At 42.2% G+C, this 24,472-nt stretch overlaps 1 protein-coding gene across 1 annotated transcript in view; it reads left to right on the top strand.

Annotated features, from left to right (window-relative positions):
- LOC140482876 (calpain-2 catalytic subunit-like) overlaps window positions 1-24,472 on the top strand; it is an 81,551-nt gene that overhangs the window by 21,638 nt on the left and 35,441 nt on the right. The window contains exons 3-7 of the mRNA XM_072580599.1: window positions 13,257-13,375; window positions 14,029-14,162; window positions 15,019-15,187; window positions 19,345-19,428; window positions 23,041-23,126. Of these exons, the coding sequence (XP_072436700.1) occupies window positions 13,257-13,375; window positions 14,029-14,162; window positions 15,019-15,187; window positions 19,345-19,428; window positions 23,041-23,126 (592 nt within the window). The remainder of the gene's footprint in view (window positions 1-13,256; window positions 13,376-14,028; window positions 14,163-15,018; window positions 15,188-19,344; window positions 19,429-23,040; window positions 23,127-24,472) is intronic.

Raw genomic sequence — 24,472 nt, 5'->3', positions numbered from 1 at the left:
CGAGAGAGGATTCTCAGCTCTATATAGAGTCACAACAGGCATCATAACAGCTTTTGTGAAGTTGGAATGAACAATTACAACATGAAATGAGAAAAATGGAAAGTCAGGCTGAATATTGTGTATTTTAAATAATATCTTTCCCACTTTGCAACGACTTTTGCAGAACTGTGAAATGGTCTGATCTGCTACTCATCTCTCATAAGCTGAACAAAGGAAGGCACTTATGAGATTGGATTATGGTTTGAGCACTGGAAGGGAATCTGCTGCATACAGAAGTATAATAGCCAGTTCCTGTCCATTTTAAACATGTGGTTAGAATTTTCAAGATTTAATGTTGCTGACAGAACTTTGAATGCATCAAGCAGCTTATCAGTAAATGTACTGCCTGTGGTATTCCTTCCATTTGAAATTAATGGATGGAAAGTTGCTATAGCCTTCCTAAATTTTCCTGTAAGTTGCTTTCTGTGTGGTAACGCAAGGCCTGAAGAAATGGTATGCTTCATACCTAGTGCATTTTTCAACATTCAGGTATCCATGCTGCAATATAACTGTGGAGTAAATTGAAAATTGTGGTGATTACGTGAATTGTGGTAAAATTTGAAAATTCTAAGAAAAAGGAAGCTTGCTGCTGCAGTTGAAATCAGTTTGAAGCAGACATGAGCATATGATGCAAACAGGTTATTGACCTAGACCTTATGATTAGGATATGGGGAACCTCTTACAAGCATCTGTCAAAAATACACATAAACTTAGACATGAAAACAACAAATGCTGGAGATCACAGCAGGTCAGGAAGCATCCTTGGAAAGACAGCAAGCTAGTGTTTTGAGTCTAGAAGACTTCTTCAGAGCTGAAGTGAAGAGTGGAGGAAGCAGCATTTATGCTATAGTTTGGGGGGGGGGGTGTGGACGGTTGTGGTGGTCGTGTTGGGGATTGTGGGTGTGTAGGGTGCTGGTGGAGAAAGTATGTTCCTAAGGTATATTAAATGACGGAAATCCTGTCAGACTTGAAAGGACAGTAAGTGGGATGGGAGAGAGGAGGACATGATAACAAGCAAAAAGAAAAAAAAGAAATGGTTCACAATTTGAAGGGGTTGAACTCAATGTTAAGTCCAGAAGACTGTAAAATGCCTAGTCTGAAGATGTGATGTTGTCCTTCCAGTTTGTGCTGGGATTCACTGGAACACTGCAGCATGCTGAGGACAGAATGGGGACATGCGAGCATGTAGGGGTCCTGTTTGCACACAGACCTGAGATGTCCGCAAAGTGGTCACCCAGTCTGCGTTTGGTTTCTCTAATGTAGCGTAGGCCACATTGGGTACAGTGAATACAGTACACAAGATTGGAGAAGGTACAGGCGAAATGCTGCTTCACCTGGAAAGACTGTTTTGGCCCTTGGATGGTGAGCAGGGAAGAGGCAGGTGATGCATCCTCTGCAGTTACATGGGAAGACGCCGTGGGAAAGGGGAGGGAGTGGTGTTAGCCATTGATGAATGGACTAAGGTGTCCTGGAGGGAACGATATCCGCAAAATGCAGACCGGGGAGTCGGGGGAAGATGTGTTTATTGGTGGTGTTCTGCTGGAGTTGTCTGAAATGATCCTTTCTATACGGAGGCTGGTGAGATGAAAAGTGAGACCAAGGGGGACTTGATTATGCTGTTGTGAGTGATGGGATGGGTACAAGGGTGGAAACACGGGTGATTGGTGGGATGCAGTTGAAGGCCCTGTCAACCACAGTGGGTGGGAAATCACAGTTATGGAAGAAGGAAGCCATGTCAGCAGCGTTGTTTTGGAGGGAGGTGGCATCTGAACAGATGGCGAAGGAACTGGGAGAATGGGATGGAGTCCTTACAGGATGTGGGGTCTGATGAGCTGTAGTGAAGGTTGTTATGGGAGACAGTGGCTTTGTAGTAGATCACAGTGGACAGTTTATTCACTAAAATGGAGACAGACAGGTCAAGGAAATAAACAGAGGTGTCAGAAATGGACAATGTGAAAATTACAGAAGGGTGGAAATTGGAGGCAAAGTTTTCAAGGTCCTGGGACAGCATGAAGAGGCACTGAAGAAGTTGTCAATGTACTGAAAGAAAGGTTATAGGTAGGGGCCAGTGTAAGACTGGAACCAAGATTGTTCAACATATTCCATAAAGAGGCAGGCATAATTGGGACCCATGCGGGTGCCCATAGCCACTCCTTTGACTTGGAAGAAGTGAGATGGATTAATGGAGAAATTGTTCAGTAAGAGAACAAGTTCAGCCAAGCAGAGGAGAGTGGGGATGGTTCAGGCCTCTGGTTGAGAAAGAAACCGAGAGCTCGCAAACTGACCTGGGTGGGGTAAATTTGGTCCAATTTGGGCAAATTGGCCTTGGAAGGAAACCTACCCACTTCTTGCCATTAAGTTCTGGGTGAGAAGGTCAACAGGTGTCCTTCTTAACTCACCGCCTGTTATGCAACCTGGAGGGAGCCAGGAGTATGGATGGTGGTCAAGGGTGGGGCTTCTGAAAGCCACTCCTTCTGCCTTTACATATGTGAGTGTCTCCAAACAACAGTTTTCCATTACATTAAATGGAAGAATTTCATGAGCAAGTCAGGACAGGTAAACTGTAGCCTGGAGACATGCTTAATGTAATTTGACAAATAAACTGATGCAGGGAATTGAGATTCTTGTTTATAACAAGACTCTCAATGGGAAGCTCTTCACACTTCTGCACTCATTCTAATGAATTAAAATTGCAATAATTTTTAGAAGAATTTCTGTTGAGCTGTTATGTAAATAGGTATGGCAAAAGCAAAGTTAATAGTAGTAAGTGGTGCATGCTTAATGTGGACATGTTTCAACTGGCTCATTATTGCACTTCTGGTTGGCCTTGCGTCTTCCCCCCTCCCTAAATTTGTGTTCATCAAAAACTCACTCTTCATATTGTCAAGTTGGGTTCATCGATCGTCTCTGTGTACTTGGCTAATGTTAGTTTCCAGTTGAGCTACATATAGATTCAAAATTCTCATGCTTTCACATTCCGTCTGTAAACTGTACAACCTGGTGATCTTCCAAGGTACTTGAGCTCCTCCATTTCTCTCCTCTTGCACATTTGCAATTTTAACCATTCTACCGTTGACAACTGTGTCTTTAGCTGTCAAGGGTCTAGTCCTGAAATCTCACCCCCCGTCACCATGTTGTAGGAAAGCAACCCTCAAGTTAAATACCACTCGGGCTTTTTACTGAATAGCAAGTTGGTGGCCGACAGCTCTATTGAAAGGCATCATCAATGGGGAGGCAATAGTTATTGCTGATACACTGCATCCAACTGAGCCCTTGTAATGCCACTCGATCCCAGGTCACAGGTACTTAATGCTGGAGCAGCAAGAGCAGGTGGGTATGTTGCTCATTCTTTCCGTTTCCCTCAATCAGACGCTAAGTACTATCGAAGGAGGGAATCTCTGTCCACCCCTGAAAGCCCCCAACTAACTACATTCCTCTTGGGAGGCCACATGATTTGCTGGGCTGGTACTAGTGGTGGTAGCATTGAGGCCTTTTAGTGGGTTTTTTTTCCCAAAGATGTAATTGGGTTGGATGCAGGTAAGCAATGGGGTCTGCACTTGCCACCTGCTCACTCACCTGATTAAACTGTACACTTGCTAATAAGTTTGTCACAGAAGAGAGTTTTAAATTCTGCTTCAGAGTCAATTTAATACATTTATGTCATTTGGAGGAATATCTTTTTTTTTCAAACTGATTTTACTGGTCAGTAGGACTGTTAAAGAGACTTAGTGACCATTGGGCAGGAAGCAACAGATGAGGATAGAACCGTGATCATCTAGGATTTGTCTTAAGAAGCATAACTCTTTAGATACCACATGGTCAAAATCAGCGAGTATAAAATACAAAGAAGCAAATGGAGGAAACATTAAAAGGAGAATGAGTGGGCATGTGGTGATTGAGGGACACAAGAATTGAAGAAAGGGTGAGATTTGTAAAGATAATTTGCAGTGCTAGATGGTGTATTGCTTTCCAAGTGGACGTCATGAAGTCAGCAACTGCAGGATTGAAAGAATGGTGCAGAAAGGAGGGGTTTGGCTTGCTGGAGAATGTGATCACTTTGGTGGCCAGGATGGGAGAGGCACTAGTGTTCCCGTAGATCAGGTAAATACAGAAGTGGCAACAGACTTGAATTAATTGGGTCAAAAATATGTTAACCAAGATGAAGTCCAAATAAGTGTTCCCTTTTTGATTTTACATGGCATAATAAGAAAATTAAGCAAGTTAGAAGCACAATGATTGATACATTAGACACTACAGAGACAGCTGGCTTAAAGATAGATTTAGAGTGATACACTTCATGCCCTCTGAACTTTCAACAGACCTGGAATTGATTTATAAAAGGAAGGGGTAGACCATAATAGACACAATAGGAGAAGTAAAAAGGATTTTGTTGATCAAGAAACAAAATTAAGGGAAAGCAAAAATTGCAACACACAATAGGGAGTTGTCTACATACCTCAGCGTTCCGAAAAGACCACTCCCTCCGTGACTCCCTCGTCAGGTCCACACCTCCCACCAACCCAACCTCCACTCCAGGCACCTTCCCCTGCAACCACAAGAAATGCAAAACTTGCGCTCACACCTCCCCCCTTACTTCCCTCCAAGGCCCCAAGGGATCCTTCCATATCCGCCCACAAATTCACCTGCAGCTCCACACACATCATTTATTGCATCCGCTGCACCCGATGTGGCCTCCTCTATATTGGGGAGACAGGCCGCCTACTTGCGGAACGTTTCAGAGAACACCTCTGGGACACCCGGACCAACCAACCCAACCACCCTGTGGCTCAACACTTCAACTCCCCCTCCGACTCCACCAAGGACATGCAGGTCCTTGGACTCCTCCATCGCCAGACCATAGCAACACGACGGTTGGAGGAAGAACGCCTCATCTTCCGCCTAGGAACCCTCCAACCACAAGGGACGAACTCAGATTTCTCCAGTTTCCTCAGTTCCCCTCCCCCCACCTTGTCTCAGTCAAATCCCTCGAACTCAGCACCACCTTCCTAACCTGCAATCTTCTTCCTGACCTCTCCGCCCCCACCCCCACTCCGGCCTATCACCCTCACCTTGACCTCCTTCCACCTATCGCATTTCCAGCGCCCCTCTCTCAAGTCCCTCCTCCCTACCTTTTATCTTAGCCTGCTGGACACACTCTCCTCATTCCTGAAGAAGGGCTCATGCCCAAAATGTCGATTCTCCTGCTCCTTGGATGCTGCCTGACCTGCTGCGCTTTTCCAGCAACACATTTTCAGCTCTGATCTCCAGCTTCTGTAGTCCTCACTTTCTCCTGCCTACATACCTAACCAACTACTGAGAATAATGGTGTAATGGGGTGGATAGATAAATATAGACAATAGGGAAGGATATAGCATAGACAATGTGGTTATAAAGGGTGTTTTAAATTGTTGCAAACTGGGAAAACTACTTGAGTAGTAAAAGTTAGAATTTTCTAAAATGTATTCAGGAGTTTTGTACAGCAATGTTACATAAAGAAACAGTTCATTTTGTGTTTTAGAGAGAGAAGGGTACAGACCATTTGGAATCAGTAATGAATAACAAGCCACATTTAGTTAATAATCTGTCAGTAAGGGAACATCTTAGGAGTAGTGACTAAAATGTGTTTAATTTAATATTATGTTGGGGTTAGATGAGGAAAAACCACAAATCAGATTCTTAACTTTAGGTAAGCTTTGAAGAGATTATGAATAGATTAACCACAGCAAAAGTTACTAAGTAAACCTACTGACAACAAGTGGGAAATATTCAAGGAATGAAAGAAGCATAAAGACTCTTTAAATGTCAAGACATTGAACTCCAACTTGGGAAGTAGTATAAAATGAGCGAGAATGAATTTCACACTCCACCTACTTCTCAACTCCAATTACATGGAGAAAGTGAGGACGGCAGATGCTGGAGATCAGAGTCAGAAAGTGTGGTGCTGGAAAAGCACAGCAGGTCAGGCAGCATCCGAGGAGCAGGAGAGCCGAAGTTTTGGGCATAAGCCCTTCATGAGGAATGCTGTATCCTGAAAAAAGGCTTATGCCTGAAACGTTGACTCTGCAGCTCCTCAGATGCTGCCCGACCTGCTGTGCTTTTCCAGCACCACACTTTTTAACTCCGGTTACCTATCCATCCTGGCTAAACTGAAGGAACATTTAATTATCATGCAGGCATGTGGTAAGATCATCAGGGTGATTGGCCAGATGGGCGAGTACCAAACCACACCAACCTTGGCAGCAGGATACCTGAGCAGTGTTAATACCTGGTTGTCAGCATATACCAAATAACCACTGATGACCCAATTCCACAGGACAAGAACAGAATTTTGACAACCAGAAACTGTAATAGAAGTTTATAAAATTATGAGGGCAGAGTTAAGGTGAATAGTCAAGGCCTTTTTACAAGGGTAGAGGAGTCTAAAACTAGAGGACATAGGTTTAAGGTGTTAGGGGAAAGATTTAAAAGGGACCTGAGGGGCAATGTTTTCATTCAGATGGTCTATAAATACGTTCCTTCAGTCTCTTCTCTCCTTGGATGCTGAATGACTGTTTTTGAAGATTTCTGGAATCTGCTGTTTAATCACCTACATTGATACTGCAGCAAGTTGTTTTACAGCAGCTATTTTAAAAATAGTTCTGTTCATAATCTTTTTTTTCAGAAGCTGATATTAATGGATGATCACATTAGAAATCTCAATGTCTACACTTTGGCCAATGCAACAAAGACACAAAGCAGTTCTGCTTACTGATGTATGTGGAATAAAAACAGGAAGTGGGTGAACAAACCTGATCTGAAAGAAGGAGAAGGTTGAGTTCTGATTTACACCCAAAATGCTAATATACTTTTGTGTTTCATGTATTGATTAATCTGCTGCGCATTTCCTGCTTTGTTTCCTTTTGGCATTTGTGGTTCTGTTGCATTACCTCACCTTTTCTAAACACAAATATAGATTGAATTAGTTTGATGAATGTAAATCATGAAATGGGTGAACGATAAACCGGTTTGACCAGGTGCAAACAAAAGAGGACATGAATAACTTTTTGTTTGCAAAGGCAAATGACTTCATTTGACTTCTCTTTATGTTAAAAAACTGAAACTGATCCAAGTCTTGTCGGTATTCGTTAGTTCTGTCATTTCAATTCACATTCAAATGATGCTGTGATAATTAGCCTCATATTGAGCTAGAAATCCATCTCCCTGGCATGCAAGCTCATTCTGAGTGCACTGGGGCCTACTGTGGTATATGAACCAAAGAGAAGAATCAGTTTGAAGTTTAGTTTACAAAATAGTCTTGAAGTTCAAATGGAAATTCGGAAATAAGTTAGAACTGTTTTTTAAAGTCATAACAGGTTTATACTCTAGAGGACAAGATGCATGAGGATAAAATGATTCCAGGGTGGAAACTCAGTTTCACAGGTGCTGAATTTGTCAGTGATTCTGTGCATTCCTACAGATTGCAATCTGCACTTCGGACAGATTGATCCTTTCCAGTTTCCCAGACACTTCTCTACCATTGCTTGGGAGAATCCACAGGTCAGCCACATGCTTTGCCCATTCTTAGCAATTAAGAACATAGTCTGGCTTCACTTAGAATCAAAATGATAGTTGTTTTCATAGCAGCATTTTAAGTTTTCCACTAGTATGTTGCTTCTGGAGATGGAGAGCAATTGCCTTCCCTATGCATTAGTGATAGCATTATCACAATACACAGACTCCATGATCACATCAGGCTTTGATCCTGCCAGACTCTGTCTGTACTGTGCGTTGGACAGTTTGGAGTTTGCAAGATTGGGACTGAAGCAGATAGTGGAAATGTTAGGGTGTGAATAAGGATTCTGTTGCTACTGTTGTTCAGGTGGGTGTGTGTGTGTGTGTGTGTCGGGGGGAGGGGGTGATGAGTGGGTGGTTGGTATTAAGTATTAGAAATACAAACAAGTGACCTTCATAATAGACAGGTGTTGCCCATCTCTGAGAGACAATATATACATAGACAGATACACTTACAGCTCTATAAAACCCAATTAGTTTATTAAGTACTTAAATGATGTTTTTAACTATGAGAGATGTCTCCATCACTGTCTTTCACTACCCTGAGTTCTGTAACGAACCTGAAACATTATTAGCTGGGAGAGTTGGCAGCTGGCCAGGCTGGAACTTTTCTTGACATCTTCACCATGCCTCCTGATGTAGGGTATCTCCTGCATTGTTAATCTTTGAAGTTCTGCTGAAAGCTAATTTCCTCAGGCTCTTTACACCTAGGTGTCTGTGCTAAGTGCATACCTTATTTGGAATTATTTATGCACATTACCAATTCTGAACATTTTTTCCATGTGCATGCCTTATTTGGAAGAGACAGCAGCTACTGATTTCCTGCAATCGTAGCTCTTAAAAAACCTGAATGACTTTGTGTAATTCCTCTCACATTACAGCCCACTGTAAAGCTTCTTAGAAGCATAGAGAGGTAATGCATGGAAACAGACCATTCGCTCCAACTCGTCCATGCTGACTAGATATCCTAACCTACTCTAGTCCCAGCACTTGGCCCATATCCCTCAAAACCCTTCTTATTCATTTACCCATCCAGCTGCCTTTTAAATCTTGTAATTGTAGCAGCCTCCACCACCTCCTCTGGCAGTTCATTTCTTATCGATTTCTGTTATCTTCAGCCTTATCCAACACAAGATAAGGATTTCCAAACATAGCTATGAGTTGAACAAACTGGCAAGGTCTCAGTTTAGCCTGGGCAAGAAGTCAAGGAGAAGAAGAAATCCATTTGCTCAGAGTCAAAATGATGGCTTTGGTGAGCGAGAGGTGGATGTCCCTACCATACCCATTTTTCAGAAAGATCTGAAAGCAGCATTTAGCTAAGGAATTGTGGGCAGAGTGCATTCAAGGGGCAGCACGGTGGCTCAGTGGTTAGCACTGCTGCCTCACAGCGCCAGGGTCCCAGGTTTGATTCCAATCTCGGGCGACTGTTTGTGTGGAGTTTGCACATTCTCCCTGTGTCTGCTTTCCTCTGGGTGCTCCGGTTTCCTCCCACAGTCCAAAGGTGTGCAGGTCAGGTGAATTGGCCATGCTAAATTGCCCGTAGTGTTAGGTGCATTAGTCAGAGGGAAATGGGTCTGGGTGGGTTACTCTTTGGAGGATTGGTGTGGACTGGTTGGGCCGAAGGGCCTGTTTCCACACTGTAGGGAAACGAATCTAATCTAAAAAACGCTGGAGTTGACAATGATGGAGGTTAAGGGAAGTCAATTGTGTACATTGCAACAAGTTAGAGTGGAACAGCATTAAGGGCAGCACTATTGAGCAGAGGCTGTGGGCGAACATAGAATGATTGACACAGCTGCAGAGTCCCAGGGAAGGTAGGTTTTAGGTGTTGGCAAATAGTGGTGATGGTGAAGCTGAAAGGGAAATGGGCAATGCCACCCAAAAAAGCCACAAACAAAACAAAACAAATTTAAGCAAGAAGAATCACAGCAGGAAAGCAGGCGTAACTTTGGGAAAGCAATCAATTTTCAAAGTAGGGTCATGAACTTAGCAAAAAGATGCCAGGGATAACAGCTCAGGCCAGTAAACATCAACACTTGCATTAATTCTATTATTTGGCAAAATTTCACCATAGGCTGAATTTTAAAGGTTGGGCTGAATTATCCGTGGGAAGGAAAGCATGTGGATGGATCTGTACATTAAGGGTGCTATGTTACTTGTGCCATTCCTGCTGCCAGCCCACTTCCTCCACCATGATGTTATGAGCAGCAGAGGAGGCTTCCATTGGGTTGCCTGCCCATGGCCTACTTATAACCCCCATGAAATGGTTTAATGCCGAATTAAGGATTTCATTTCACTCTAATTTTGGGAGCAGTAGAAGAGTCCAGAGCTTAATCTGATGTGACTGGCAGGATTAAGTCCAGCTATCTGCTGGCCAGTGAAACTATTCTTTAGGGACATTTATAGATAATTCCTGCCAACACCCCTAATGCTAATTCTCTTTCCCATCTTGGTCTCCATCATCCATCTTTGTACCCCGTCATACTTGTTCAATATGTGTCACAATCCAACCGCACCCCCCCATGACCTGTCGGCCTGGCTCCAGAGATATTCTGGGTGTACCTGAATGTCAGAATCTAGTACAGAATGCTGCCTTCTTGATTTCCCACAGTACTGTCATTGGCCACTGCTTATGTCGATGCCACCATCATGCAGTGATGGTAACGTCTGACTGGCTGGCAGTTATATTAGATGGAACGTCCTCCTGGACATGGTTGGAAATTATGCATTATCCTAATTGAAGGATAAAGTGGGTAAGCCAGCAAGGCAGATGTTCACATTGGAAAGTGGGACCTTTCTCAGGAGTAGAATAGAACAGAATGACATAGAATAGTGTGGAAACAGGCCATTAGGCCCAACAAGTCCATACTGACCCTCCAAAGAGTATCCCATAATGCACCTAACTTACACGTGCCTGAGCACTATGGGCAGTTTGGTATGGCCAGTTCACCTAACCTGCACATCTTTGGACCATGGGAGGAAACTGGATCACCCAGATGAAACCCCACAGACATGGGAAAAATGTGCAAACTCCACACAGACTGTCACCGGAGGCTGGAATCGAGCTCGGGTCCCTGGCACTGTGATGCAGCAGTGCTAATCACTGAGCCACCGTGCTGCCCTATATAGTCTGTCTGCCAACACTTTAACTCCCCCTCCCACAGTAGGGCAGCACAGTGGATCAGTGGTTAGCACTTTTGCCTCACAGCGCTAGGGAGCTGGGTTCAACTCTACCCTCGAGCAACTGTGCAGTTTGCAGACTTTCCCTATATCTGCATGGGGCTCCTTTGGATGCTCTGGTTTCCTCCCACAGTCCAAAAATATGCTGGTTAAATGTATTGCATTAGGTGGTAAATGCAGTGTTATACTTTAGGGAGGTGGGTCTGGGTTGCTGTTTGAAGGGTTGCTGAATGGTCTGCCTCTATTTCATAGGGATTCTATGAAATAATCCAGCCACATTTCTCAGACCTGAGAAGAAGGTCACATTTCTCTCTGATACAGTTGATGTACAACCCAGCCAGACTAGGGTGGAAAACGAGAGCCTGAAGACATGCCAGTTGATAGTTTCTGCAACGTTTTTCAAAAATGTGTATTTGAGCTTGACAGAAGCGAGGTATTTTGTGCAAACATAGCATCATTGGTATCCCTATCTCTCAGGCACCAAGGGGTAGAACTTGTTTGAAAAAAATCATTATCTGCTGTAACAACTTTGTGATGAAAACTTCATTATTACACTAGAAGAATATGTGAACACCACACAGACAAATCACGCCTGGCTGCCTAGCACTGTGAGGAAGCAGTGCTAACCACTGAGGCAGAATTTAAAGGTTTTGCAAACAGAGTGGAATTCTTGAAGTGCTGTACCTATTAGACGGAAAGCTAGAAAATAGGATCAGGCTTGATGGCTGGATATGATGGGCTGAATGGCCTTCTTCCCTAATTCAGATTTATCCAATACTGTGATTATATGATTGTATGCAGAATTTTCCAAAATTCTTGATCCTGTCATTCAACCCTCCTGCTACTTCTGTCTTTCTTTTCTGCCTTTTTAAAAAATCTGCTACATTTAATGATGAAGATGGGAATTAGATGTTTATTTTCAACGCATTAAATAGAAATCATTGAAGGCTCAGACCAGTTGAAATGTGTGACTGCCTAAACTATTAGTGCAAACAACATGTCTCAGTATTGACATCGGATGTTTATTAGTGTAGGTTTGGGCAAAGCTGAGTTTCCTAAATAGGGTGAGACTTCAAAAGTTCCATATCAATAGACAGTCTTTTACTCTGTTCCCTTCTTGGAAGGATTTCCAGCTCACATGAAAGGGAAGCAGTTTAGTGCCTTTTGGCTCCAGGGTTTTCTCTGAACAGTATTTCGACTTAAGTAGTCTATTTACATTGGAACCTATTTGTTGTGCTCAGTGTGACACTGGGTTTCATTTATAATATTGGTCATCTGCACCTCACCAACTCTGCCTCCTCATAGCTGCACTCCACTATCCCCAGTTTTAGTTCTAATCTTTGGAGTAGAGTCCACACTACACCGTCAAATGAGTCTGCCTGACTCCCTTTCTGATCTCCTCAAAGTACAGTTTATTTAACTCTGGTCATCTCTCCAAATGGTTCCATTTTGCTATCCATTTCTCCTCTGCAAACTATTTATAGAGTATTTCCTACATTAAGCCACTACATGAGTTAGAATTGTCACTGGAACTGGAGCCTCTCACGTGTTATGGAAACAGGATGCTTTCAGGTTCAACAGTGTTCAGTTCCAGGATCTCAGTTTGAAATACTTTTAAAACATTATTTTCTTGCTCACAGCACTCTGCTCAGTGTGTGTGTGTGTGAGCCTCCAGAGGTAACTTTACATATTTAATGAAATGAATGGAACTGCCCAGGTCTGGCAGCTGTCCAGCCCGGGTACACTCCCACTGAAAGTGCGCTTGTATCAGTACATTCACATTATCACATTCTGGCAACCATTTGGTTTGTGCTGATTTCCAAAGAATGAAAGAATGTTTGGTATCTTCCAAAGTTCTTGACAATGAGGTTGAATGAGTAAAAGAAAGAGTTACAGCATTATAGACTGCTTCTCCAATCAGCGCTTTCTGCAAGAATACTTCTTATTGGGAACACAGGTTGGAGCACAAACCTCTGGACTTTATTATTTTGAAATATAATTGTTGCTTTTGATACATGAACAGATGAGGGAAAGATCACCAAACTGAACTTGTTTCTGCACAAGGACTTTTAAGACTTACCTTATGCTGTGGTCATGTCTTCTCTTCGGACAAGCTGTGGTTGTGTGCTCGGTATATATGAGAAGCTGTTTACACAAGCAATATTAAAGCCCTCACAACCAGGTGAATAGATGGTTAGTAATGAGCTTATTGATGTGAGGAAGCGGAATATTGCTGAAACTTCCATTTCAGTTGTCTAAGGAGAGCTAGTTTTGTAAAGATGCTCAAGGAATGCTTCCTTTCTTGTGCCATCCCCACCTCCCCCTTCAGCCCAGAGGTTTTAATCACACTGTTCCAAATGCTTCAACCTTTCTCTCCAGAACTTTGAAATAAACAAACCTGACACCTGAATGCATCTAATCTGCACTGACTGGGGAAACATGAACGTGAAATGACTCTCTGGTTTCCTCTTGGTTTTCTTTTACAGGTGATTGCTGGCTTCTGGCTGCCATTGCCTCACTGACCCTGAATCATGAGGTTCTTTGCAAGGTTGTTCCCAGTGGTCAAGAATTTGAATCTGATTATGCTGGAATCTTCCATTTCCAGGTAAGCACTGCTAATTTTACATTTTGCTGAGAGGCAGGGTGAAGGACAATGAAAGGAATTCTGTTTCTAAGTGAACGAGTTAAGAGAGCCTTATCTTAAGAGAGCGATAAGAGAGCATATACATGATAGGGGCAGGTGAAAGGGCAAAGACTGTGTGCAAGGGCTAAGGGATGAGGAAGAGATAAGAAGGGTGACTGAATGAGGGGAACAAGGACTGAGAAACCACATTGAGAGGAAGTGAAAATTGGGGCCATACATCTTCAGGAGTGCAGTGAATGTAGTAGTTAGAACACAGAAGCCTATAAGCCAAACAATTGGTTACTATTTATCTTCTAAATGAACAATAGATCTAATATCTGTGTACTTTGTTTCAATATCCTTTTGTTCCCCTTATATCAATGGCACTCATAATGGACCTCTTCATCTTACAGTAGAGTTTCATCAATTCTGTTCCCTTTGATCATTTTAAACATGAGGGAAAACTCTTCTACTGGGAAAAGCAGTTCCAACTGGCACACTTAAATGCAGAATTTCGAAAGTTTTGAGAGCAGTTGAAACTGACAGAATGTAATTATTATTTAGATTGTTAGGCCATGTTGAGTGATGTGAGCTCATTTCCTGCAGTGTGCTAACCCATTGATGTTCATGTTCAGTTCTGGCAGTATGGCGAATGGGTGGATGTGGTGATTGATGATAGGCTGCCCACAAAGGATGATCAGCTGATGTTTGTGCACTCAGCTTCTGGCAATGAGTTTTGGAGTGCCCTGCTGGAGAAAGCCTACTCAAAGTAAGTTAATTATGGCCATTTTCTGGTTCTTTGTGTGGATGTGGAAATAGTGGTTTCACTCTTAACAGCTATTGATTTGTTCATTTACTCTTGATGTCTGTGTAACTCTTTTCTCCTGGGAAGTGGGTAAATGTATCTCTAGCTTAGAGCCGTTGGAAGATGACCGTTTTGGATTGTAACCAACTCTATCGATCAGAACACAAGGGTGTCCACTCAAGGGGGGACTTTATTTTGCTGTTATAATTGCCTGACCCTGATGAAAACATTGGAACCCAACTGCAATTTTAACTTAAGAGTTTGAATGAGAAGCTGCAATGGCACTCTCATTAACTTGAGATATATCAGAAGGGGCCTAATCATGTCCAACAGAAATATCATAGAATAGAATCCCTACAGTGTGTAAACAGGCCATTTGGCCCAATGAGCCCACACTGACCCTCAGAAGAGTCACCAACTTAGACCCATTCCCCCTATCCTATTACTCTACATTTACCCCGACTAATGCACCTAACCAACACATCCAGGAACACTATGGGCAATCTAGCATGGCCAGTTCGCCTAACCTTATTTATAAATTTCTTTCTATGAAGGGGGTCAGGAGAAGGAGTTCCTCTGGATCCAGAACTGAAATCCTTTATCTTTTTGCTGTGGATTCTCCTGTACTCCATCTGATTGTTATCCCTACAAAGATGTTACATGATGTATTAGTTGTAGCCTTTGGGTATGTGATTGCCCTGCTGCGTTTTGCTGAATTTCACTTTCTCCAGTGGAACACTACTGTCAGATACGGGGCTGAAATGTGCCAATGGATTCTCAATGGATTAATTGGATTAATTGCAATGTCCCCATTTCCCAGGTTAAATGGATCATATGAAGCACTCTCTGGAGGATCCACCACTGAAGGGTTTGAAGATTTTACAGGAGGTATTTCCGAGTGGTACGAATTAGACAAAGCACCAAGCAACCTCTTTAAAATCATTCAAAAGGCACTAAGATGCGGCTCACTCCTCGGCTGTTCAATTAATGTGAGTCTCTAATTAATCCAAAATATCATTAGAACTCCGCAGTCCTAGCTACGATGAAGACTCAAAGAGCAATTGTGATTGGAAGTCTGATAGGGGACTGTAAGGGTTTTTCTCCAGGATGGTATGCTGCCTCCCTGGAACAGCCAGTGCTAATGGGTGATATTTTTACCAATAACGTAAGGAGAAAAAGGGAAATGATCCTACAATCAGTGTTTAAGAAGCTACGTTGAAAATGAGCAGGCAGGACCTCAAATGTAACAACCTGATTAACTCCCAGCACTACATGCAAGTGTGTAAAGAATTAGGAAAGACAGCATATGAATGCATGGCCGAATAGAGAGATAGTGCTGAATGGAGGGCTTTAATTTCTTGAGATCTCAGAATCAATTCTTACGGAGGGTTGGAACATGTACAGGCACAATCAGTTGCACTTAAATAAAACCAGGACCAACTTTCCCTATAAGCTCCATGCATGCAGATTAGTGTGGCAATACATGGCTTCTGCTTCCAGGAGCTGCTCCTGCGCATGAACCTTGGAGATCTGTGCAGTGAAAACAAATTAGTGGGAACGTTGACAAGACCAAGTTCCTTGTGGCACAGTTTGCCAATACAGTGTTTAGACTGATTTGGAGATGCCGGTGTTGGACAGGGGTGGACAAAGTTAAAAATCACACAACACCAGGTTATAGTCCAACAGGTTTAATTGGAAGCACTAGCTTCCGGAGTGCCGTTCCTTCATCAGGTGGTTGTGCTGATGAAGGAGCAGTGCTCTGAAAGCTAGTGCTTCCAATTGAACCCGTTAGACTATAACCTGGTGTTGCGTGATTTTTAAGTGTTTAGACTAAAATGGCAGGGTTAAGGGAATCATGGGATAATACTGGAGAGGGATTCCAGTAAAAAACAATATTGAGAGGGAGACAGATAGCATTATGTTGGAAATATTAAAGAATGAGGTGGGTTCTGGGGAGGTTGCAGTGCATGTATGGAAATTTACAGATTGTGAAAATAGGATTGGTGAGTTGCAGGTGCAGGTTGACTTGTGGAATTCAACACTATTACGGTAACAGAGACTGTCTCAAAGAATGGCATTAAATATTCCTAGTGTAGGTGTTCAGAAAAGATAAGAAAGGAGAAGGTGTGACAGAATTGATTAAAGAGAACATTGCAGTCCTGGCAAGAGGGAAGGAGATTTCCAGTGGGGTCACAGACAGAATCTATCTGGCTCGAGGTAAAAAGTAAAAAAAAGGAAGAGTTGCATTGCTCAGTGTAATCTGTCGGCTGCCTACTCATGGTGAAGATGTAGGGAAGCAAATTTACAAAGTTATTAAAGACGTTCAAGAATTATTGAGTGACTATACTGGGAAGCTTTGGGGAGAGGTTGAATAGGCTGTTTCCCCTGGAGCATCGGAGGCTGAGGGGTGACCTTATAGAGGTTTATAAAATCATGAGGGGAATGGATAAAGTGAATAGCCAAGGCCTTTTCCCCAAAATGGGTGAGTCCAAAACTCGAGGGCATAGGTTTAAGGTGAGAGGGGAAAGATTTAAAAGGGACCTAAGGGGCAAGATTTTCATGCAGAGGGTGGTGCACGTATGGAATGAGCTGCCAGAGGAAGTGGTGGAGGCTGGTCCAATTACAACATTTAAAAGGCATCTGGATGGGTACTTGAATAGGAAGGATTTAGAGTGATATGGGCCAAATGCTGGAAAATGGGACTAGATTTATCTAGGATATCTGGTCGGCACAGACGAGTTGGACCAAAGGGTTTGTTTCCATGCTGTATATCTCTATGACTGTATGACTGTATATAGTTTGTGTGTTGTTCTAAAGCAGTATTTTGCCAGTCCGAGGAGAAAGAAAACATGGATGGACTAAGTATTGAAAGAGAGATATGCGAAGTGCATAAATGTTAGTAGGGAACATTTAGGGTCAGAGATCTTTGAATCAGAAGGTTTTAATTTGATTGGCTATGGAAAAGGGCAAAGAGCAATTCCAAGTAAGAATAATTGACTGGAGGATAGCCAGCTTCAATGTGTTAAGAATGGATCTAGCATAGATAAAATGGAATCCAAGATTAGCAGGCAAAATTTAAATTGCCTTTAGAAAAGACATAATTCAAATGCTACTAAGGTGTATTCCTCTGAAGGGGAAAGACAGGGCAAACAAAAACAAAGCTCCCTGAATGAAAAAAGGAGAAATATTAAGATGGAGCAGAAAACGTGTGCTCACGACAGATATCAAGTGGGAATTACATTTGAGAACTAAGCTGAATATGAAAGCTTCTGAGGAGAATTGAACAAGAAAATAAGAGAAACAAAGAAAAAGGACTGCAACTAACATAAAAGGGAATCCAAAAATCATTTATGGACATATTAACAATAAAAGGGTAGTAAGAACAGAAGAGGCCACTTAGGGACAAAAAATGAGATCTATGCATGAAGGGAAGGCATGTTGCTGAGCTTTCGAATTACTATTTGGCAGCAGCAGCACCTCTCTTGTTGAAGCTTGCTGGATATTTAAATCATGGAACATAGCATCTACTTCTGAGAAAAAGGGGGTGTAGTTGTATTTTGCCTGACTACCCTGCGCTGCAGGGAACCTGTTAGCCTTCAGGTAATTCTGAGTTTCTGAAGCAGCCGTGATTGGAAGCTCATAAGAGAAATGTAGCAGAAGTAGGAGTGGAGCAGCAGGCTAAACTAAAATAATTCTTGAACTTTGTCTGTTGCATTCTTGACTTAAACTGTGAGGCAAAATTTCCTGAATGCTCTTCAGCATAGAACATCAAATATATAAAAATAAACAGAATAACACATAACAGAGCCAGAGTCTCATTCTGTTGAATATGTTAAATGGGTGGGTGTGTGATGGGATATGCTCGGTTACCTGTGCAATCCTCCCAAACAGTTTGCCTCTATGTGCTGCATCTAAATGTTCCTTTACATCTAAGGACACTCAGAAACTTCTGCCTCAATGTGCACTTAGCTGCTGATCCCAAAAACTAACCACTTCCACAGATATTGATTAAGTTCAATTAAATATTCTCATTATCATCTCCATTGGAGAGCTTCCAATTTTTTTCTTTGTTTCAGTGATAATTTATTTTCTTTTATGGGCATGAGTGAACATCCTTCACAGCTCAGCATTACATGTGAATGTATGGTCCGACACGCTGTGGGTGTAATAGGGTAGGGTAGACTTCACTTCTGGTAAGCCAATCACATTCCCCTAAATCTGTTTCCATTTAGTGAAAACCAGTATTCTGATAAAGTGAATGCAATTTGCTCAGGGATAAGGATTCAGCCTGGTGACTAGGCTATAAATGCATGATTCAAGAACAAAGTACACATTTAGACCAGAAATAAAAACCAAATATTGCAGAAGCTCAGCAGGTCTGGCAGCATTGGAGGAAAGAGAAAAAGAGTTATCATTTTGAGTCTCGGATGACTTCTTCAGAATATTGTTGAAGGAGATTCATTGAACCTAAAATGTTAACAGTTTCTCTCTCCACAGATGTTGCCAGACCTGCTGAGCTGCTCCAGCGCCTTCTGTGTTTTATTTCAGAATGCCAGCATCCACAATATTTCACCTTTTTATTATGTTTTAGGCTGCTAATATTCAGTTAAAAGAAATAAAGATTTTAATTTCTTTTTTGCAATATTTTTGCCTTTGATTCTGAGACTTGGTGATATTTATACCATTTAAATTGTTGGTATTTGTGTAACCTGCAAGCCTTAGTAACAATCTCCAAGTTAACTGAACTGCATGCTGCTTTGGATCCCTGTGCCGTTGCTGTCTTATTGCACTCCTGTTCTCTCCTATCTAATTATTTTCTAGGATTCCAAGACTGAAGATTTCCTTGCCTACTGCACTGTTCCTTCCATTCTATAATCTACAAACCTTTGAAGCTCTGCTTTAGCATCAGATCCTAACTTTATGATTTACTTCACCTTCTCCTACACCTCTTCATTTGGTAATGTAGTAGAGTATGAATCTTGGTTTTTACAGATTCTTAAATGCATAATTCTATATTTGATAAAGTTTTATGTTCCATTTAAAAATATTAAATAACATAGAAGTTATGTATTGTAGTGACTAAAGCTATTTTTATCAATGATAATCTGACTTTTGACTATTTAACACTGATACTCTTGTTCATTAGATCACCAGTGCGGCAGAGACTGAAGCAATTACTTCCCAACAGTTGGTCAAGGGCCATGCTTATTCTGTTACCGGAGCAGAAGTAGTAAGTGTCAAATAGTCAGTTTTTAATTTCTCCAAAATATGTCATGTTATCTAAAAGGGTGATGTTGTTTCTCTGTGGCATCTGCCAAATCCAACATATAATGAATTCTCCAACTTTTTTTCTTTCTCTCTTTATTCTTGCTGTACAGCTGGTTGTACAGGTGCATTAAGCGTTTGTTACCTGGCCCATTGCCTGACATAGTCATTCATGCCTGTGCCTTTAAATCTCATATGTCTGGTATTTGATCTCCATTTGCCACAGGACCTGTTCAGCTGCTAATCTGCTCAAACATTCATTCACCTTTCAATCACTGTCCCTAGCAGAACCCTTATTTTCTTCCACCTTGGTCAGTTTACCAATTCTCAGTTACAAATGGCATAGACTTGAACATTGTGGAACACAATTGGTTTAGCCTTTTATTGCCACATTGGGCTGAACCATTCACCAAGTTCATCCTGAAATGCAAGATAAACCCAGCTTACTTCCTCTCCTTCAACTTGATAAACTCTTTTTTTTGGCTGATAACTATACGCTGTTCTCCAAAAGCAACTGTTCATTTGCCACCGTGTCACTGTTTTCACCTTATGCACAAAGCCCAGCTTTGCCCAGGTGTTCCCGAGCCCCAGCCTGAATCTACATCCTGTTTGAGACCACAGACCAAGATTCAGTCCCAGTGATTAATATACTCAATGAATTTAACATTTTCTATAGGGATCTGGACAATAATCTAATAAAATCAAACTCTCTAACAGCAAACTCTGATGTAGAGAAGTGTTCATGGTGACTTCTGCAGCAGGCTAATTGCACTTGAGATTTGTTATAATAACTTCACAACAAAGAAGCTTAAAACTCAATGAGTTAATCAAGAGTAGGATGCTTTTCATCATTTATATAAATGATTTGGATGTGAACATAGGAGGGTAGAGTTAGTAAGTTTGCAGATGACACCAAAATTGAAGGTGTAGTGGACAGCAGAGAAGGTTACCTTAGAGTATAACGGGATCGTGATTAGATGGGCAATGGGCTAAGGAGTGGCAAATGGAGTTTAATTTAGATAAATGGGAGGTGCTGCATTTGGGAAAGCAAATCTTAGCAGGACTTATACACTTAATGGTAAGGTCCTACGGAGTATTGCTGAACAGAGACCTTGGGGTGCAGGTTCATAGTTCCTTGAAAGTACAGTCGCAGGTAGATAGGATAGTGAAGAAGGTATAGATATAGAACATTACAGCGCATTACAGGGCAGTCGGCCCTTGATGTTGCGTCGACCTGTCATACCAATCTGAAGCCCATCCCACCTACACTATTCCATGTACGTCCATATGCTTGTCTAATGACGACTGCAATGTACTTAAAGTTGGTGAAGGCAAAGCATTCCATACCCTTACTAATCTCTGAGTAAAGGAACTACCTCTGACATCTGTCCTATATCTATCACCCCTCAATTTAAAGCTATGCCCCCTTGTCCTCGCCGTCACCATACTTGGAAAAAGGCTCTCCCTGTCCACCCTATCTAACCCTCTGATTATCTTATATGTCTCTATTAAGTCACCTCTCAACCTTCTTCTCTCCAACAAAAACAGCCACAAGTCCCTCAGCCTTTCCTCGTAAGACCTTCCCTCCATACCAGGCAACATCCTAGTAAATCTCCTCTGCACCCTTTCCAAAGCTTCCACATCCTTCTTATAATGCGGTGACCAGAACTGTACACAATACTCCAAGTGTGGCCGCACCAGAGTTTTGTACAGCTGTAGCATAACCTCATGATTCCGGAACTCGATCTCTCTATTAATAAAAGCTAAAACACTGTATGCCTTCTTAACAACCCTGTCAACCTGGGTGGCAACTTTCAAGGACCTGTGTACCTGGACACCGAGATCTTTCTGCTCATCTACACTACCAAGAATCTTACCATTAGCCCAGTACTTTGCATTCCGGTTACTCCGACCAAAGTGAATCAACTCACACTTGTCCGCATTAAACTCCATTTGCCACCTCTCAGCCCAGCTCTGCAGCTTATCTTTGTCTCTCTGTAACCTACAACATCCTTCATCACTATCTACAACTCCACCGACCTTAGTATCATCTGCAAATTTACCAACCCACCCTCCTACGCCCTCGTCCACGTTGTTTATAAAAATGACGAACAGCAGTGGACCCAACACCGACCCTTGTGGTACATCACTAGTAACTGGACTCCAGGATGAACATTTCCTATCAACCACCACCCTCTGTCTTCTTTCAGCAAGCCAATTACTGATCCAAACTGCTATATTTCCCACAATCCCATTCCTCCGCATTTTGTACATTAGCCTACTGTGGGGAACCTTATCGAACGCCTTGTTTGGTATGCTTTCCTTTATTGTTGAGAGCATTGAGTAAAGGAGTTGGGAAGTCATGTTGCGGTTATACAGGACATTGGTTAGGCCAATTTTGGAATATTGCGTGCAATTCTGGTCTCCTTCCAATTGGAAGGATGTTGTGAAACTTCAAAGAGTTGGAAATAGGTTTACAAGGATGTTGCCAGGGTTGGAGGATTTGAGCTACAAGGATAGGCTAAATAGGCTGGGGCTGTTTTTCCCTGGAGCGTCAAAAGCTGAGGGGTGACCTTATAGAGGTTTACAAAATCATTAGGGGCATTGATAGGATAAATAGACAAGGTCTTTTCCCTGGGGTGGGGGAGTCCAGAGCTAGAGGGCATAGATTTAGGGTAAGAGGGGAAAGATATAAAAGGGACCTAAGGGGCAACCTTCTCACACAGAGGGTGGTACGTGTGTGGAAAGTGCTGCTAGAGGAAGTGGTGGAGGTTGGTACAATTACAGCATTTAAATGGCATCTGAATGGGTATATGAACAGGAAGGGTTTAGAGGGATGCGGGCCAAGTGCTGGCAAATGGGACTGGATTAGGTTAGGATATCTGGTCGGCATGGACGAGTTGAACTGAAAGGTCAGTTTTTTTGCTGTACATCTCTATGACTCTGGTTGGTAGATGTATCTGAGATAATATTGTGTGGGGACTATGTTGGATACTATAGTGCAATCTTTCTTAAATCCAAAAACATTCAATTTTGCCAGCTGCCCAAGATTTTCCTTACCCTCAAGGTACATCCACTTGGCATTCCTGAGAAGGTCAATGCCTTCAAGGTGCCAGTAGGGCAGGTATGCACTTCCGGAATTAACTGAACTCTGCTTGCAAATTGTTTATATTAATCTGTTTGTTCCTGCACTATCCACATGTCTTGAGCTTTCTGTCAATATGTAGAAAAGAACCATTGACCTATTGATGAATGCAGGTTGTTTGTTTCCTGTTAATAGAATAAAATTTTACTCTTAACTCAAAATAAAGTGGATCAAAATTAAAATATTCTGCAGTAGCATAAAAATTGCTGTTATCCATGTTTGTATTATATGGCGATATGGATATGCTTAATCAAAAAATGTCATAAAACTAATTCGGAATCCTGAAAGATAAATGCTTCATTCAAAAACCTGAAGTAACTGCTTTTCATTTTTTTCCTGGTGTACTTCAGATCCAACTCTGAATATTAATTCCAGAGGCCATAAGTGAAATAGAAACATTATGAGACTGTCCTTGTATTTTAACCCTTACAGGTGAATTATCAAGGTGATGAAGAGCAACTGATCCGGATCAGGAACCCTTGGGGTCAAACGGAATGGACTGGAAGCTGGGGTGATGAGTAGGTTCCTTTCGTTACATAGACTCACATTTCTCAATTACTCTCTTGTTGAAATTGTCACAATGAATTTGTCCTTCAGAATTCTACACATATTTAGGCTATGGTACAAAGTCTAACTTGACACTCACAAATGGTCTGTTGACATGGAAGTGTCAACCTTTGTACCATTGCCTAAATACACGTAACATAAACTTTAAAAATCACTCCCTCCCCAGTGACAGGTGCATTGTAGCAACTCTCCAAAGCTCCTTTAACAGCATCTTCTGAGCCTACAACCTCTGCCACCTAGGAGAAAAAGAGCTGATGCACATGGGAGTATGATCGCCTGTACACTCTCCTTCATATCTTTCACCAACGTGATTTCGAACTATTTCGCTGTTCCTTCGACGATGTTGGACCAAAATAGAGTCAGAGAGTCATAGAGATGTAGAGCATGGAAACAGACTCTTCGGTCCAACCTGTCCATGCCAACCAGATATCCCAGCCCAATCTGGTCCCACCTGTCAGCACCTGGCCCATATCCCTCCAAACCCTTCCTATTCATATACCCAGCCAAATGCCTCTTAAATGTTGCAATTGTACCAGCCTCCACCACATCCTCTGGCAGCTCATTCCATACACGTACCTGTGCGTGAAAAGGTTGCCCCTTAGGTCTCTTTTCTATCTTTCCCCTGTCACCCTAAACCTATGCCCTCTAGTTCTGGACTCCCTGACCCCATGGAAGAGACTTTGTCTATTTATCCTATCCATACCCCTCATAATTTTGTAAACCTCTATAAGGTCATCCCTCAGCCTCCTACCCTCCAGGGAAAACAGCCCCAGCCTGTTCAACCTCTCCCTGTAGCTCAAGTCCTCCAACCCTGGCAACATCCTTGTAAATATTTTCTTAACCCTTTCACAACATCTTTCCAATAGGAAGGAGACCAGAATTGCATGCAATATTCCAACAGTGGTCTAACCAAAGTCCTGTACAGCCGCAACATGACCTCCCAACTCTGACCAATAAAGAAAAGCATACCAAATGCCTTCTTCACTGTCCTATCTACCTGCGACTCCACTTTCAAGGAGCTATAAACATGCACTCCAAGGTCTCTTTGTTTAGCAACACTCCCTATGATCTTACCATTAAGTGCATAAGTCCTGCTAAGATTTGCTAATATTTGCTTTCCCAAAATGCAACACCTCGCATTTATCTGAATTAAACTCCATCTGCCACTTCTCAGCCCATTGGTCCATCTGGTCCAGGTCTTGTTGTAATCTGAGGTAACCCTCTTCGCTGTCCACTACACCTCCAATTTTGGTATCATCTGCAAACTTACTAACTGTACCTCTTATGCTCGCATCCA

The sequence above is a fragment of the Chiloscyllium punctatum genome, chromosome 11, assembly GCF_047496795.1.
Source record: "Chiloscyllium punctatum isolate Juve2018m chromosome 11, sChiPun1.3, whole genome shotgun sequence".
Taxonomy (NCBI): Eukaryota; Metazoa; Chordata; class Chondrichthyes; order Orectolobiformes; family Hemiscylliidae; genus Chiloscyllium; species Chiloscyllium punctatum.
The sequence above is the reverse complement of the archived record's forward strand: the minus strand, read 5'-3'. Positions and strand labels throughout refer to the sequence as shown.